At 39.0% G+C, this 17,525-nt stretch overlaps 1 protein-coding gene across 2 annotated transcripts; it reads left to right on the forward strand.

Moving 5' to 3' along the window:
• The first annotated feature begins 229 nt into the window (after positions 1-229).
• LOC130103526 (sarcalumenin-like) lies at positions 230-14,291 on the forward strand. 2 transcript variants are annotated; one of them, XM_056269772.1, is made up of 7 exons: positions 230-334; positions 7,552-8,898; positions 10,266-10,364; positions 11,011-11,106; positions 11,213-11,329; positions 11,454-11,687; positions 13,279-14,291. In XM_056269772.1, exons 1-7 carry the CDS (start codon positions 277-279, stop codon positions 14,082-14,084), a joined length of 2,757 nt encoding a protein of 918 aa, XP_056125747.1. In that variant the 5' UTR covers positions 230-276; the 3' UTR covers positions 14,085-14,291. The 2 variants fall into 2 exon arrangements, with proteins under 2 accessions (XP_056125747.1, XP_056125746.1); XM_056269771.1 differs by lacking the exon at positions 230-334 and having other exon boundaries at positions 7,950-8,438; positions 8,514-8,898.
• The last annotated feature ends 3,234 nt before the right edge of the window (positions 14,292-17,525 follow it).

Raw genomic sequence — 17,525 nt, forward strand, 5'->3', positions numbered from 1 at the left:
TTGTTTATGTTTAAGTGACCAGTCACTGGATTCGGTCCCTCTGAGCGAATAACTGAATCTTCCCTTACAACTCCACATTAGTCCGGTTACCCAAAAAGTAGGCAAAGGTTAAAGGCCATCTGACTGGAGAAGGCAGCTGCTCCCATGCTGACGCTTGTGCAAATGCTTCAATGTCCATGAGCGCCGCCCCACCCCCAGGCCCTCCGCAGGCCCGCTTGCGTCTCTCCAGGGGTATATATAGACTGAGAAGGGAACTGGACAGTCCTGGCAGTCAAAATGAGGCTTTTCCTCCCCTTCTGCTGCCTGCTGTCTCTACTGGCCCTCACCACTGCAGGTAAGAAGCTTAAAAAAATGAAATTTGAACACAGGCCGGCTGCTGAACTAAGAGCTGCAGTTGACTTCTATGTTAAGAGTGACTGGCTTTTTGTCTAGGACAAACTGGCCTCAGGTTTAGCATAAGATACAGACTATAATCTGAAATCCTAGATCGGATTGCTTGTCCTTGGTGAAGATGAGAGCTGCATCGGTTGCATATTCATATAGCTAATGTATATGGTGAAGTGTTTTACGGAATGGAAATGTGGAGTTTCTTGGTAGCAGAATTTCCTCTCATTTTTGTCTTTATGAACTTGAATATGTGGTTAAAGTAAGTTAATGCAAATCAATTGTTCCTTGATCTCAAGTGTGAATTATTCATTATATTCTGAAATATACTCCTCTTTTTCATTTTGGTTACATATACTTTTAAGTATTTAAGTTTTTAAGTATGCCTTTAAAAATAAGAAATACTATTTATTCACAAATATCCATAAATATCATAATATCCATAAAAACTGTACTATACTATCCATAAATATCAGGAATGGTGAGAGAACATTGTGCTTAGTGCTTGTTTCGTCTTCAAACCAAACTTAGGTTTTCAGCCAGTAAAGTTTTTGTGACTGTTCAAAAGTATTGAACCACATGAGCGTTTACACTACGAAAGCAATCCGGTCGGATGCATTTTCGACTACCTCTGGAAGAATAGTCGACTATCCGATCGACCAAAACGCATCTTAATACCAGGTGTAAACGGGGCCATTGTCATCTCGGATGCATCAGAGAAGCTATTGGCACAAAGGTAGTCTGCAGTAACAAAACTTATTCTTATTTCTTATTCTTACAGATGTAAATATTATAGGGATAGAACGATATAATCATTTTGCTATACAGATATCAGATAATTATTTATATTTAAAAACCGATAACTGATATATTGGCCGATATATCTAAATCCAAAATTTTATATAATTTTTGAGAGCCTGATTACAAAAACAAAAGTATCACCATTAAAATCCATGTCCCAAGCACACAATTATAATGATGCTCTTAACTGTATTTTCTTTTTTTGAAGTGATTCCAATCATATTTCAAGCAATTCAAAACCATCATGGCAAACAGTGCGCATCTGAAGTGTCTCAGCTGAAGGAAATCATACATTATTTATCGCTTTAATTTCGGCCAAATTTTCATATCGGGCCGATAACAATAACATTAAAAATGAGCATATATCAGCCGATACCGATATGGTGGCCACTGGCCGATATATCGTGCATCCCTAAATATAAATTCTCATGTCTTGTTCTCTAAAACTCCTATAGAATTCATGATTCTATTCAAATTGCAATCAACTGTAAGAGAAACAGTTTGCGGCTTTCTAGTTTCTAAGTAGTGCAAGAAAGCCATTACTGTTGGTCAAATAATTTGAGGCTGTAGCTTCCTCTGGCTTGCTTTTAAGTATTATCCTTGTCTGTCCTTGCATTGTTCTTGTTCTCTTTCTGTGTCTGTACGGTCAGGTGGAAAGGCCTAGTGCACTATGAAATCAGACACTCTTCCTCGGGCGTTTGCGTGGTCATGCTTCACAGCTCCACTTACACGCCCCCTTGTACTTTCTACCCGCATTTACACTTCCAGTCCACAGCTGCGGTCACAACGGTACTGTCTCAATCAGACTTTATTTCTGTCTTGCAGGCCTTGTAGGGGCAACCATTATGTTAACAGGACTTAAAGCCTCTGTCCTGCCTACTGTATGCGGCCTGTTTTAGCACCTGGGGTTTTCCCTGTACAGTCCACTCACGGCAGCCAAGCATACGCAGACATTACTCGCAAACCAGAGTAAACAATGTTGCTACACAAACGCATACAATCAGCAAGCCGTACACACTTAAGGTATTTGAAAACACAGCCACACATGCAGTATACAAATAAAACTAAACCAAATCAATGCAAATTGAAACCAAATCTATACACTCTTAAGGCAAGTTGTAAATATTTTACGTTTTGGCGAACGGATGGCTAAACTCGTTAGGTGTGGACCTTTAATCATATTTTTTTCCCAAAAATCATATATTTACATACAAATCACATCATGTGAGTTTATATAAAATTGTCACCTCATACAAAAGATTCCTCGTGAGATTGAGATTGAACCAAACAGACAAAATGCCATGTGAATTATCGGTAACACTTTAGAATACTGTTCCATCATTAAAGGTGCAATATGTAGGTTTTCGCCGCCAGAGATCGCATTTTCAAAACAATAACAAAGGCGAAGCTTGGTGGCGCTATGAAGGAGAGTGGAACGATGGGAAATGTCGTTTTCACCATTTCTCTAATCATGTTCACGGATGAGGTAATTAATTAGATTTTGTATTACCTGTACGTTTGATCACATTATTTTATGTCATCATGATGAATTAGCTGAAAGGAACGTGAAATGCAATGCTATATTAGCCTGTTACTGATATATGACTATTTGTCAAATGATTTCATGGGTTTACACGTTTAAAACAATCCTACTAAAAGTCAATTTGAATGAACCCACAGTATTTGCAAGTAATGGCTAAATATTTTTAAGCAGCACATACTGTATTTAATTTCACTGCCATAGACTTGGTCTCCTGTTAAAAAGAGTCACTGAAGTAAAAACAAAATGCAATATAACTGTATGCAAACAATAAATAATATATATGTGCTTAGCTGTCTATTAAAACACATGCGAGAACGGTGTCTCTGTCAAGTCCAAGTTTGTCGCGAAACTCTCCATCTCAAAAACGCCACGTCGATATTGATCCTTGTTTTATTTCTCTGTTTTCCCCAAAAACGGTTTACGGTTTTTGACTGAACGACACAACAGTGGCGTGCGAGATACTGTATCATAGGTATATATAGACATAGATGCCTCAATAGTGGCTTACGTAAAGTGGCCAATTGAAACGGCCGCTAATGAGGCGTCTATGGTTTCTACAAGCGGAAACCGAGGATAGAGCGGATATTACGTCATTGATACGTGACAATGACAAGGGACGAGCCATTATTTAAAACTTTATTTATTTTAACATTGTTTAAATTGGAATTTCTCTGAATTTAAAAATCCTTGGGATCTTTTGGGATAATGTAAGTACACAACTGCATGAAATAGCCTATATCAATCACAATGTGTAAGTGCACTTTTTAAATATATTATTACAAAAATCTTACATATTGTACCTTTAACACGCTAGTAACTACTATAAACTAACAAGAAACTTTGATTAACGAAATAGTGAGTAATAGTGCTCAGTTGAATGTGGCAGTTAGCTATTCTACATATTAGCTATCAATATTATTGTTTTTAAATACCCCCCTAAGAAGAGTAATGCACATTGTATAACTGATTCTAAAGTAAAGATCAGTGGTAACGACTCAAGTATTTCCAAATCCTTTAGAAGGAACGGCTAATTATTTGGATCAGTATTCAAAGTGAAAAACATGATAATTCTCTGTGACCGAAGTCATTGTAAACTTTTGAGGTTTTTTGTAAGGTTTCAGATAGTCATTGCTTCAGATGGATTTGGTAACACTTGAGTCATTACTAGTGGGTTTCCATGATCTTCACTTTAGAAAACTGATCCAAATGACCAGTAATTCCTTTAGAAGGATGTAGTAACACATGAGTCATCACTATCCAAAACCTTAAAAAAACCTCAAAAGACTACAATGACTTCAGTCATTACTAGAGTTATCACATTTTTCATTTTCATTGTGAAACTTTTGATCAAAATGCACATAAATTCTAAAAATGCATAAAAAAATTGGGAATGGAAACAAATTTTCCGATGGAAACAAATTTACCAAGAAAATCCCTTGATGCGCAACACAAACCAAAACAGTGGATGTGATTGGATAACTGGACCAATTTCATTGCACAGCATCTCAAATGTTGGTTTGATCATTCTGAAATGCCTGAGCCAAAGTCTGTCATCAAAATGAATTGGTATAATGACCTTCCAGAAGTGTCTCACATGATTGCATTGGATTTTGCCTGGTGACCACAGCTATCTTTGAAAAATCACTCCTGTAGACACGACCGTCACTGTGTGCTTGTAGAGTAGAATAGAGTAGCTTGGCAGAAGGAAGTCAATGGTATCAAAAAAGGAGTATACATATACAAGCTGAACCTCAATGTCATTTTAGGAGAGAATAACCGAGAAACTCTTTCTCAGCGGGCAGGCTATTTGTGTCATGGTGAAAACCAGGGACTTGGGATCGAGCACCTGTCCATTCCTGTCCTCACCTCAGAACATACTGTCAAAGGGGGATGGGCTACTCTCCGTCCCTTACAACTTGAAAAATGCAGAAGATCTTGTATATATATGACTTAGTTGGTTTCATACTGGGGTAATTCATGATAGAGCTGCTCTTATTTTTGCTCCCCAGCCATTGTCTAAAAAACAATACCTGTGTGGATTTAAGTAAATCAAAATGGCAGAATATGATACTGAGCTATACACACTATTCTGTAGCACATGACAACTAGCCTTTCTGTCAATTTCAGTGACATTTAAATGAAGACCTCATTATGAGGTCAGAGAAATAGTTATCATTCCCTCATCTATTTTCTTATAAGTACTATTTCACATTATAGCGTTGTTGCGATGATGTAACCGTAATCTTGGACTGGTAAAGATAGCAGTAAAGAGTAACTCCTATAACATGGCCTTAGGCCTTCAAAAGTATTAGCACACTCATGGTTGCATTGATGACACTTACTGTACACTTTGTCTATATGGCCTAAATACAGCTCTCCTGGGTCTGTGAGTGTGTTAAGTGTGCAAAACATATCACACTTACACTGACCAGAGCCAATTCAATCAATTAGAGACTTCTAAGGAACACACAAGCCTGTCAAGAGATAATTTTTACAAGCAAGTGGTCAAATGCCAAAGGTGGAACATGTTTATCTGAACTAACTATAGCCAATCTGGTGCCCTCTGCTGTCAGCACGATTTTGAAATTTTGCTTAAGTGTATCGAAGACACTTTCCTCCAGTTTCACTGACAAGAATTAAGCCTATAGTCTCAGATTAAAATGCATTTTTGAGCTGTTTTAACAAAAAGCAACTTGCACTGACATACTAGTATCTTAAAATATATCATAAGCCAGAGCCAGTGTTGTCTCAAGATGCACGTCAATAATGTTTTAGGGCCCATTTAATGTCCTAATTGAAGTAAGGCCTAGTCCTGGCTTTATCTAAATCCTGTCTGTGAAACCGGGCCTACAGATGAATTTGGGGTTTGTCTTTTATATATATATATATACTCCTATAGAGACACCTATGGTTCTTGACTCAGTTTTAAAGAACTCTTTACCCCTAAAAGGTTCTATGAAACGCCTGACGGAACACTTTAAGGTTCTATAGAACATTTTCTTCTATGAGTCTAATTTGACAAGTCCTTTGAATATGCATTTTTTACACTTTAATACTCTAATGCAGTCCTAAAGTAGGCATATAATATAGTACATAACAAATCTCCATGAATTGCATTGAAGGCCACTGAAATGGCTATGAACCGAAAAACTTCAGTCTGCAACAAATTATACCAGAAAACAATATTAATCCACAAATTAATGCACCGGTATTTACAATTCGATGATTGTTTGCATGAAAGCAGAGCTGTACGCTTCAGTGGAAGCATTTGACATTAAACCTAGAGGTGGAAATCTTGGTACAAAGTCGTCATGCTAACACCCTTATCAGATCCGGAGGACAGTATGAAAAACAAACCTTGCTCTAATGAGCCACATGAACAGAAAAGACTTGGCGTTCTCTTCTCCTGCCAGCTCTGCTTCCTATTTCAGGATGTGATTCACATGAAAAGCATTTAGCTCTCATCGAGCACATTCATCGCTGCATGAATCACAGACATGGGTCATCACCACAGACTCACATATTTGCACCAAAGCAGCCAAGTCATGTTGTTCATAAACCATGGTATTACAGCTATAACATTTTCAGATATAGTTTACATGGTTTAGGACAGTAACCACGGGTGTTTTGTTTGACGTTGTAGATAGTGTGGTCTCAAACACAGAATGCTAAATGCTAATGTTATACTGTATGTCAGATACTTCTCTTCAGGAGAAGTGATGTTATGAGGAGGGCAGAGATGCGACTTGAACTGGTGATGCACCAATATTTCGGCAACCAATAATATTCTGCCGAAAACAAAAAATCAGTTTGCACTTCCCTGTGACCAGAAATTATGCTAAAGCAGTTAGTCTGAAATATCGTGAGCGACTTGTTGCTGAAGAACTTTACTATGCCAGCAGCCAGATCACCCTGTAGCTCAATTATGGTTGCCCACTGAAGCTAAACAGGGTTGAGCCTGGTTAGTACCGGGAGACTTCCTGGGAAAACAGGCTGTTGCTGGAAGCGGTGTTAGTGAGGCCAGTAGGAGGCGCTCACCCAGTGGTCTGTGTGGGCCCTAACGCCCCAGTATAGTGATGGGGACACTATACTGTCAAAGAGCACCGTCCTTCGGATGAGACGTTAAACCGAAGTCCTGCCTCTCTGTCATTAAAAATCCCAGGATTTCCTTGAAAAAAAGAGTAGGGGTGTAACCCCGGCATCCTTGCCAAATTTGCCCATTGGCGTCTGTCCAAATCATCCCCATATACTGATTGGCTTCATCACTCTGTCTCCTCTCCACCAATAAGCTGGTGTGTGGTGGGCGTTCTGGCACAAAATGGCTGCCGTCGCATCATCCAGGTGGATGCTGCACATTTGTGGTGGTTGGGGAGATTCCCCCTTCCAAGCACTTTTAATGCCAATAAATGCTTAAAATATAAATGTAACAAATTATTATGACTGTTTTATGACCTGTAAACAACACCTTGAACAGAATACGAAATCAATTACCCAATTTTTATTAGTGAAACCTGATATTTGGTTTTCAACTAAATTACAAAATTTTAATTCTGATTTCAGTAAAAAAAAAAATTTTGGTGCATCACTAACTTGTAGATAGTCATTTTTGTTGCCATTGTGTTGTAATAATTTAGATTTATTTATTTGACAGATGCTTTTATCCTAAGCGACATTGTATTTAAGGTACACATTTCTTGCTTTCCCTGAATCGAACTCATGACCTTGTTTGAGCAACAGGAAGCCATGTATCCAAATATGATTTATACTTCATAATGTGGGAATGTGCTGAGTTATATATTGGTTAATTTGATTGTTTTCCTTAGCAGATGCAGTGGGGTCTGAGACTGAGCCGCTATTGCCGCTCCAGCTGAAGTCTGAAGGACAGCTGTTCAACTGCTGTGATGGCACAGAGGATATCAGTCCAAGCTCCTCCAATGACACTCCTGCACCAAACAGACCTGTCTGCCAACCCTGTGGCACCGGTGCTCATATTGACACCGAGGCAGAAGATGTCAGCTCTAACGAGGACGAAGAGGATGAGGCTGTTTCAGAAGAGAAATCTGATGAGTTGAGTCAAGATGAGGCCTCTTCTGAAGAGATATCTGAGGAGGAAGCACATGAAGAGGAGGCAGAAGTTGAGTTAGAGGCATCCAATGAAGTGGTGGAGGAGGACGTTCTTGAGGAGGCACATGATGTGAGGGAGGAGGAGGAGGAGGAGGAGGAGGAGAATTCAGAGGTAGACAGTGATTTAGGGGCACAAATGGTTGTTGAGGAATCTGTTGAAGAGGAAGAGGCAGGTGAGGAAGAGGAACTTTCTCAGACTGAAGAAGAGGTAGTTGAGGTAGAGGAGGGTCTTCAGATTGAAGAGGAGGCAGGTGAGGAAGAGGAACTTTCTCAGACTGACGAAGAGGTAGTTGAGGTAGAGGAGGGTCTTCAGACTGAAGAGGAGGCAAGTGAGGAAGAGGAACAGACTGAAGAAGAGATAGTTGAGGTAGAGGAGGGTCTTCAGACTGAAGAGGAGGCAAGTGAGGAAGAGGAACAGACTGAAGAAGAGATAGTTGAGGTAGAGGAGGGTCTTCAGACTGAAGAGGAGGCAAGTGAGGAAGAGGAACAGACTGAAGAAGAGATAGTTGAGGTAGAGGAGGGTCTTCAGATTGAAGAGGAGGCAAGTGAGGAAGAGGAACAGACTGAAGAAGAGATAGTTGAGGTAGAGGAGGGTCTTCAGACCGAAGAGGAGGCAAGTGAGGAAGAGGAACAGACTGAAGAAGAGGTAGTTGAGGTAGAGGAGGGTCTTCAGATTGAAGAGGAGGCAAGAGACGAAGAGGAACTTTCTCAGACTGAAGAGCTATTGGAGCAGGTGGAAAAAAGATCAGAAGAGGTAGCAGAGGAAGAGGACATAGAAGAGGAAGCTGTAACAGAGGAAGAAGAAGTTCCTGAGGTTGAACCAGAAGAACCAGAAGCCTTAGAAATGGTGGAAACAGAAGAGATTGAGGACCTTGCAGCAGATGTTGTTGAAGAGGTTGTTGAATTGGCCAAAGAGGCGACTGAGAAGCTTGTAGAACCAACTTCAGAGCAAATCATGGTCCAAGAAGAAGTTCCTGCACCGGCTGAAGAAGTAACGGTGGAAGAAGTGTCAGATGATATACCAGCATCTAAAGCGTCTGCCGAAGGTACAGTATAGTTCAGTCAGCATTAATAATATTGAACATTTAATGTTAATATGAAAATAACAGTTGTATTCTGTTTTGGAGCCAGGTTATTATTGTCAACTAAGATGAATAATAGTCAATACATTGTTTCCTGTGATTGTGATTCTAGTGTAAATACAGACGCAGCTTCTTCCTCAGAGATCTTGTTTACTTCAGGTGTAAATTGAAACTGTGGCAATGTTCTGTTGATGCCACAACTGATTCCTTAAAGGGATAGTTCACTCAAAAATGAAAATTCTGTTATCATTTACTCACCCTCATGTTCAATTCAATTCAATTCAAATTTATTTGTATAGCGCTTTTCACAATACATATTGTTTCAAAGCAGCTTTACAGAAAGTGCATTTCAGAAATGTACATAGAAAAATACAGTTAGTTAATCATGTATTAATTTAGGGCATAACATATCGCCGGCGTTGAGTCGTCTCTTCACAGGCGTCGAGTCGTCTCATCGCAGGCGTTGGGGACTCTGAAGTCTCCGTGAGAGGCTGGATACAAACTGGAGCTGACGAACGCTATTTACCTCGGGACTAGCGTCCCGAGATAACAGCAGAAAAGCAGATGGGAAATAATTAGCGTAGCTGCTGTTCATAATATTAATGCATTCGATCTGATTCAAAAGTGGTATAAAAGGTAAGCATTATGTGAATGCTTGGCTGAAGAGATGCGTCTTTAATCTAGTTTTGAACTGGGACAGCGAGTCTGAGCAACGAACAGTATCAGGAAGGCTATTCCAGAGTTTAGGAGCTAAATGTGAGAACGCCCTCCCTCCTTTAGTGGACTTAGATATCCTAGGAATGACCAGAAGCCTCGAATTCAGTGATCGCGATGGATTGTAGGGCGATAGAAGATCCATTAAATACACAGGAGCTAGACCATTTAGGGCTTTATAGGTCAGTAGTACTTTGTTGTTCCAAACCTGTAAGAATTTATTTTCTTTTGAAGATATTTTGAAGAATGTCTGTAACCAAACAGTTGATGGGCCCCATAGTTTTTTTCCCCATACTATAGAAGTCAATGGCCATCAACAGTTTGGCTACCCATATTCTTTAAAATTTCTTTTTTTGTGTGTGTTTAGAACAACTTGAGGGTGAGTAAATGATGACAACATTTTTATTTTTGGGGTGAACTATCCCTTTAACTAGAATGCCACTGATACAAAATACATAAACACAAAATAGAAATATGTCCATAAAATAAAAACCAAATGGTAACTATTTAACAAAAGAATTAAAACGTAAAGTTTTTTTTTTTTTTCAAAAGCCACATAAAAAAAATGTTGATGACATGAGATTCAGGTTTTATGCTGGCTATTTGTCCTCTGGCAGTGGAGGAAACAACCCCCTCAGGTTCTGCCTCAAGAGATCGATCTCACATTGAAGAGACGCTGCGTCTGGCAACAGCTGAACCTTCACGGGAATTTGTTGGTGAGTCATATAATGAAAATAAAAAATTATAAAATAAAGTATTACATCCTGGGCTGTTCAGTATTTACCATATCAGGCCAGTTATGTCTACATTAACTAATGACATTTTACCTTGACTAAAACAGTTTTGTGTGAGCTCATTTGTTTGGTCACACGTCACCTATAGTGTGCAAAATCATAAACAATTAATTGTTTGCTCAGAAATATCTTGCTTATTAGCGCTTCAAGAATTTATTGAACTTCCCACAATGTGCACTGTAAATGTGATTTTTCTTTTGTCAGATCAACTTAGATCATTTATGTGGTTCAAATAACATAACATTTTGAGTTTCTGTTGATTAAACCAATCTCTTTCATTGTATTAACTAATTTTTTTAATTTCAATGAACTTAAAATCTTAAGGCAACAAGGTTACTAAGCCAACAATATTTGTTTTACAGTGAAACCCATAATTAATTGAATATCTTATTTATCTATTTTACTTATTCAATATCTTGCATCTTCATTGCAATGTTTATATAATCTATGTAGCAATGTCTATAATGCAAAGCAAAATCAGTCCCCAGAAAATGATCAAATTATAAACAAGTTCACTCTGCTATTATTATTTGTTTTGTAATCATTTCATCAACTCTACCTCTCATAGACGCTCTGAAGAAGCTGCAGCATGTCTACCACACTGCCATTAAACCCTTGGAGAATGCCTACAAATACAATGAGCTCAGGCAGCATGAAGTATCAGGTGAACGGATGTTTTACCACATCAGATGACTGCTTTACTACCACAAAAAGTGTCAAAATGAAGCCCTCGCCTCAGTTAAACGCTCTGTTTTCTTCACACTGATCAGATGCAGAGATCACCTCTAAGCCCATGGTCCTGTTCCTCGGTCCCTGGAGCGTTGGCAAGTCTTCCATGATCAATTATCTTCTGGGTCTCCATGACACTTCACAACAGCTTTACACTGGTAACACATCAGTCATTAAATGGATGAATGTACAACGAAAGAACCTCATTAAATGAGCTATTACATAAGAGAATACTAGTTCAACATACAACATCTCCTTCATCTCGCTCTTTTGCTTTCTCAGGGGCTGAGCCCACAACCTCAGAATACACTGTCCTAATGCACGGGGAGAAGGTCCGCAACATCGAGGGCATTGTTATGGCTGCGGACAGTTCCCGCTCTTTCTCGCCACTGGAGAAGTTTGGTCAGGGGTTCCTGGAAAAGCTGGTGGGAATCGAGATGCCGCACAAACTCCTGGAGCGCGTCACATTTGTGGACACACCTGGAATCATTGAGAACCGCAAACAACAAGAGAGAGGTGAGAAGACTGCATTGACAAAGACACAACAAATATAAAGAGTCTAATATTTGAAAGAGGATTTTCAGCCAAAACGCACCTCTCAATCCGAATTGAATATTGTTAAACGTTGTGGCTTATTTGAAGCAGGGATGGTAATCGTTAAGATTTTAACCATTTCTGTTCCTTAATGGTTTCATTAATGATTATTTTAGTACTTGTAAGGAAAACATGCTTGGAAAAAGAGATGAAGTTCAATTTATGAATTATGAGATCATTTAAATTTGAATGAATTTAAAACAATGCTTGCAAAAAGATTTTTTTTGATGACTTTTCACAGTTTTTTAGAGGTAGCATAAATGCAATAAAGTTATTGGGCTTAACTATTAAACAACAATACTAAAAATTAAACAAAATTAAAAGTTTAAGGTCAGTATGATTTTTTAATAATATTTGTATTCAGCAATGATGCATCAGATTGATAGTATAGACATTTATAATGTTATAAAATATTTTAAAATAAATCATGTTCTTTTGAATTTTCTATTCATCAAAGAATCCTGTAAAAAAAAAAATTATACGGTTTCCACAAAAATATAAGCAGCACAACTGTTTTCAACATTAATAATAATCAGAGCTGTTTCTCGAGCAGCAAATCTGCATTAGAATGATTTCTGAAGGATCATGTGACTTGAAGTAATGAAGACTGGAGTAATGATGCTAAAAATTAAGCTATGACCACAGGAATAAATTACACTTTATAATATATTAAAATAGAAAACAGCTATTTAAACTGCAATAATATTTCACAATTACTGTTTATACTGTATTTTTGTTCAGCCTTGGTGAAGAGACTTTAAAAATCAAAAACATCTTTACAGACCCTAAACTTGAATGGTAGTGTATATCTTTAACTACACATTATATGAACAACCAGTCAGTAACTAGTTAGTTGTGCATATTTGACTCACTAAAAAGAATTGACTCATTAAAGTAATTATTTTGGGAATTGGACTACACTTCTTGCGCTGAATGCATTTGATTCACTAAAAGAACCAGTTCGTATGAATCATTCGCACGAGGATGTTGCTAGTTTTGGCCGTGATTAGCAATTGGGCTGGTTTTGTTACGCAAACCTGGCAACCCTGACAATGCTTTACTGGTTGCACATTTACCCCCGGTTTCACAGACGAGGCTTGAGCCTAGTCCTAGACTTAAATGCATGTGTGAGCTGGTTTAACTGAAAGCAACTTGCACTGACATATCAGTGCCATTGTTTTGATGCACACCAGTAATATTTTTTTCTAAGGCATGTTTATAAAAGCTATTTAAATGTCTTAATTTAACTAAGGCATAATGGCTTTATCTAAGCCCTGTCTGTGAAACCAAGCCCTAGTTTTTTAGTTTTCGCGCCACAGATTCACTAGTGGTGTTTCGGCGCCACAAAATGCATTGTTTCACTTTGTACCGTATTTTAGTACGGTAATCCCCTCGGCATCTGAGTGCGTTTTTTCTCTCAAAAGAACCATTTCTGAATAAGAATCAGATTCTAAGATAAAAGTATAACATTCTGCCTTTGAACACGTTTACAACTTGTGTTGTTGTCCTTTAGGGTACCCCTATAGCGAAGTGTGCCAGTGGTTTATCGACCGCGCTGACCTCATCTTCCTGGTGTTTGACCCAACCAAACTGGACGTCGGGTTAGAACTCGAAATGCTGTTCAGACAGATGAAGGGACGCGAGTCGCAGATCCGCATCATCCTCAACAAGGCCGACAGTCTGACAACCCAGGACTTGATGCGTGTATACGGCGCCCTCTTCTGGAGCATGGCCCCCCTGATTAATGTGACTGAACCCCCGCGCGTCTACGTGAGCTCCTTCTGGCCGCAGGACTACAATCCTGACACCAACAGAGACCTTTTTAAACGTGAGGAGATCTCCTTGCTGGATGACCTAAATCAGGTCATTGAGAACCGCCTGGAAAACAAAATCGCCTTCATCCGCCAGCACGGCATCCGCGTGCGCATCCACGCCCTCCTAGTCGACCGCTACTTGCAGACGTATCACGAGAAGTTGGGCTGGTTTAGTGACCCACAGGAGGTTTTCCACGATATCGTCAGTGACCCTGACAAATTCTACATCTTCAAGTCCATTCTGGCCAAGACCAATGTGAGCAAGTTCGACTTGCCAGAACCGGAGGCGTACCGGGACTTCTTTGGAGTGAATCCTCCCGGCGGCTTTAAGGTCCTCTCCTCATACTGTGGCTGGACTGGAGGATGCCTGCTGGAGAAGATTGATAAGGCCATCACAGATGACCTGCCGGCTTTGCTCAGCAGTTTGGCAGAGAAAAGGGAAGCCAAGGAAGAGGCAGCTGCAGAAGCCAAGGAGAAACCCCAAAACCGTTGGCGAAGACAGTAAAAGAAGAACGGAGTGAGGGTTTATTTTCTACCTGAGGCACAATCAGTCAAGTCTGAGGGCACCAAAGCGTTGAATGAATGGATGGATGAGAATTACAGTTATGAATAAATGGTTATAAATAAAGCAAGGAAGGGAGAGAGTAAAAGTGACATAACATTTGTGAGATTCACATCAACGGGAAGCCAAGTTAAACACAGATACTTTTACCAGTCAGATCTGAAGGAAGGGAATCAGTGTCTTCTCTCGGTTATTCTTTTTCTTCCTTGTTCTAATTTCAATCGGTTTGCAAAACATTACTTATTTATACTATGTTCAGAATAAATATAACATGTCATAATATTATTTATTTCTTGTTTGAATGTCATGTGAATATGCTATATGTGGTAGAAAGTTTATCTTGACTTCATTAGTACTTCAGTTCCACTTGTACATACTGATCATTTTCCTTTGTGCAATTTAGTGGTTTACGAGTTGTTGGTAAATGAGATGAGAATTTCACGTTGAGTTCGCTCATATTACTGCATGTTAATACTGTGGTGACATTAACATTTTTTTGTGGCTATTGATTTACACAATATGGAAAATAAACTGGATATTTAAGTCAATAAAATACCTAAATAAATGGACGAATTGTGAGACAAATGATAATGATTTTTCACTTTAACATGTAGAACATACGAGAACCCAAAATGTCCACTAGATGGCGTAGCACATCATAAAACTGACTGCAATAAAAATACCGATCACAGTTCAGTGCAATAACCTTTGGTACTGTTTATGTAAATGATCAGTCTTATCTGTTTTGATAGCGGCAATCTATGCATTTATCTATATAGAAAAATAAAATTTCAAGAAGGTAATTTGTGTAAAACATTTAGACATGAAAGCAAGTATTTATGACTCCTAGGGTTAGAATTGTAAGTATACAATTGATAAGAGTTTTTAATTGAGATTTGCACTAAATACTGTGTTGCTAGTTATTCTCTTATTTGTTTAACAATCTGCAGCAGTGAGTATTAAAGAGACCAGAAGTGGCCACCAAGAAATAAAAGCTGGACATAAATGGCGAGTCCACAGCCTTGTGTTGGTCAAATTCCTGAACACACTCTTGTGTCATAAACTTTCCCATCTGACACGACACAGCATGTCTCAGAAACCGGACGTGATGAATGTCTGACACAGGAAGTGCGGGACGATTCTCACTCGCATGTTACTTATCTGATAGGTCAAAACACACCTAAATCTCAGGTATGTTCCTACACAGTTATAAAACCTGGAAATATGTGGACATTTAAAAAATAAAAGAGTGATTTACAGGCCTGGAAAAGTAACCCAAATCTTAAAAAGTAATGAAAAAGATTGTAATTAATGTATATTGTTTTTAATGTTCCAAACCAAACTCTGAAATATTTCACTTTTTGTAAGTGTAAATTGTCAAATTATATTTAAAAAATCATTATCCAGTAATTACAAAACACCGGTGAAGTCATGAAAAAGTTGTCTGTCCAAAAAAAAGAGTTTTCTTCAGAGCTATTTTTAAAGGGTTAGTTCACCCAAAAATGAAAATTATGTCATTAATGACTCACCCTCATGTCGTTTTTCCCATTGAGTGTGTGTCTGTATGTTCCAGCATCATCACTGTAAAAAGTGATAAGTTGACTTAACTTTAAAAAAGTGAGGAAAGCCGTTGCCTTAAAATTAGGTAATAAACTTTATGCGTAATTGAAAACATTAAGTTATGTTAATTTGACAATTCCACATAACTTAATTTTTTCAATTATGTTACTTAGTAATTTTAAGGCAACGGGTTCACTTTATTTAAGTTAAGTCAACTGATCACTTTTTGCAGGATTATTATTAATTAATTTTATTATTTATCAGAATGTGGCGTCAAAACTGATGAAAGCTTTTTCGAGGGGGGAAAATACAGTTAAATAAATGATCATAGTTATTGATTTATTTTTGCAAACAAAAATAAAGAATTGCAAAGGAAAAATAAAGTATATAAATACTTTATAAATACTTTTTTTTTTGCTTAATACTTTATTTTTGTTTTGCAAAACTTTTTTTTCTTTTACAATACTTTATTCTTTTGCAAATCTGTGTCATGGTTTTGACTCCATACTTTACTCATACTAACTTATTTACCACAGCGACAATGATCAAGGATCAGGTCAATTCAGGTTCAATAGATAGTGTCGTGATTATACTCAACGTATCTGTTCTTTTTATGACATCATATGGGCCCCCTGCCCAGAGAACTTCAGAATTTGAGTATGAAGAGTTCTCGTGCGTGCGCGCCGCCGTTAAAGAGCCCAGCGTGCGCGCTCCCCTGTAACTTGCCCCCTCCCCTGTATTGCAACATTTCAACACTGTAGTTAAGTTGTCCACCCCGCCGCACGCCCACAACCATCTTTTCCGAGTGTGTTCAGAACATGGTGGTGTAGCTGGTGAACGCAGCGCCCGGGTAAGCGCCAACCAGCGGTGTTCAACTCCTACCTGAAGCCGTTCGGCTCTCACGACACCAGCCGGCCCTTCAACAGGCTCGTACAGTCAGACAGACAGGGAGGAGAACCGAGAGCGAACGGAAGAGGACGCAACGCGACACAGCTGCGGTGCGCTCGCCTGGCATGAGCTTTTCTACGAAAAAAGCGGACTTGAACTGAGTTTTGGAGGAATGTTAAACAGACAAAGTGGGGATTAAAGAGGCGGATAATGTTGGAGCATTGGCGTGGGATTTTAAGCAATGGAGTGTGATATCTCATTCTTCTTCTGAACTCCACGAGTGTTGAACTGCCAGCCCGATCAAACGACTTGAGGCCTGGGGGAGACAAAAAAAAAACTTTCGTCTTCATTTTGAACACTTTGCATTGAAACTATTTGAGATTACCTCCAAGTAAACTGGTTAAAAGGGATTACACACAAACGAGGACAAATTTAACTTCAGCCCACTTTGACTTGTCAGAGTGCCTCGATGTCATCAGTATTTTCTTCCTCTTGGAAGTTGAAATCATAAGTGTTATTCGTCTTCTGGAGTTGGCAGATATGCACAGCCGCGTTGCACCCTAGCGCGAACGGCTGATGTCATTTGGAATTGTCACGACGTCAGTTTGAGCTTGGAAGCGTTTTAATGCGCTTTGAAAAGCTGGAATAACGGTTGACATCCGGAGTGTGTGTTCAGGAAAGGACGGGGCTCCTCCATGGGGATAGGCCGTCTTCTGACCCTCGACAGGGGCAGAAGTGGGGCAGTAACGGGATATGCACCGAGTTTTGACGGGAAAAGACGGGCAGCTTTAATGTCTTATCAGGCGTGTTCCCTCCCTCCGTTTACGGGATATATTGGACGATTCTTGCTTCTTCGTGATGTCAGAACATAAGGGAGTACGTTGTTAGATATTTTTGAATAATTTTTATGTGATTTTTGACACTAAAAAGGTAAAA

Source organism: Rhinichthys klamathensis, unplaced genomic scaffold (assembly GCF_029890125.1).
Source record: "Rhinichthys klamathensis goyatoka isolate OS25496 unplaced genomic scaffold, OSU_Roscu_1.1 h1tg000289l_1, whole genome shotgun sequence".
NCBI classification, from domain to species: domain Eukaryota; kingdom Metazoa; phylum Chordata; class Actinopteri; order Cypriniformes; family Leuciscidae; genus Rhinichthys; species Rhinichthys klamathensis.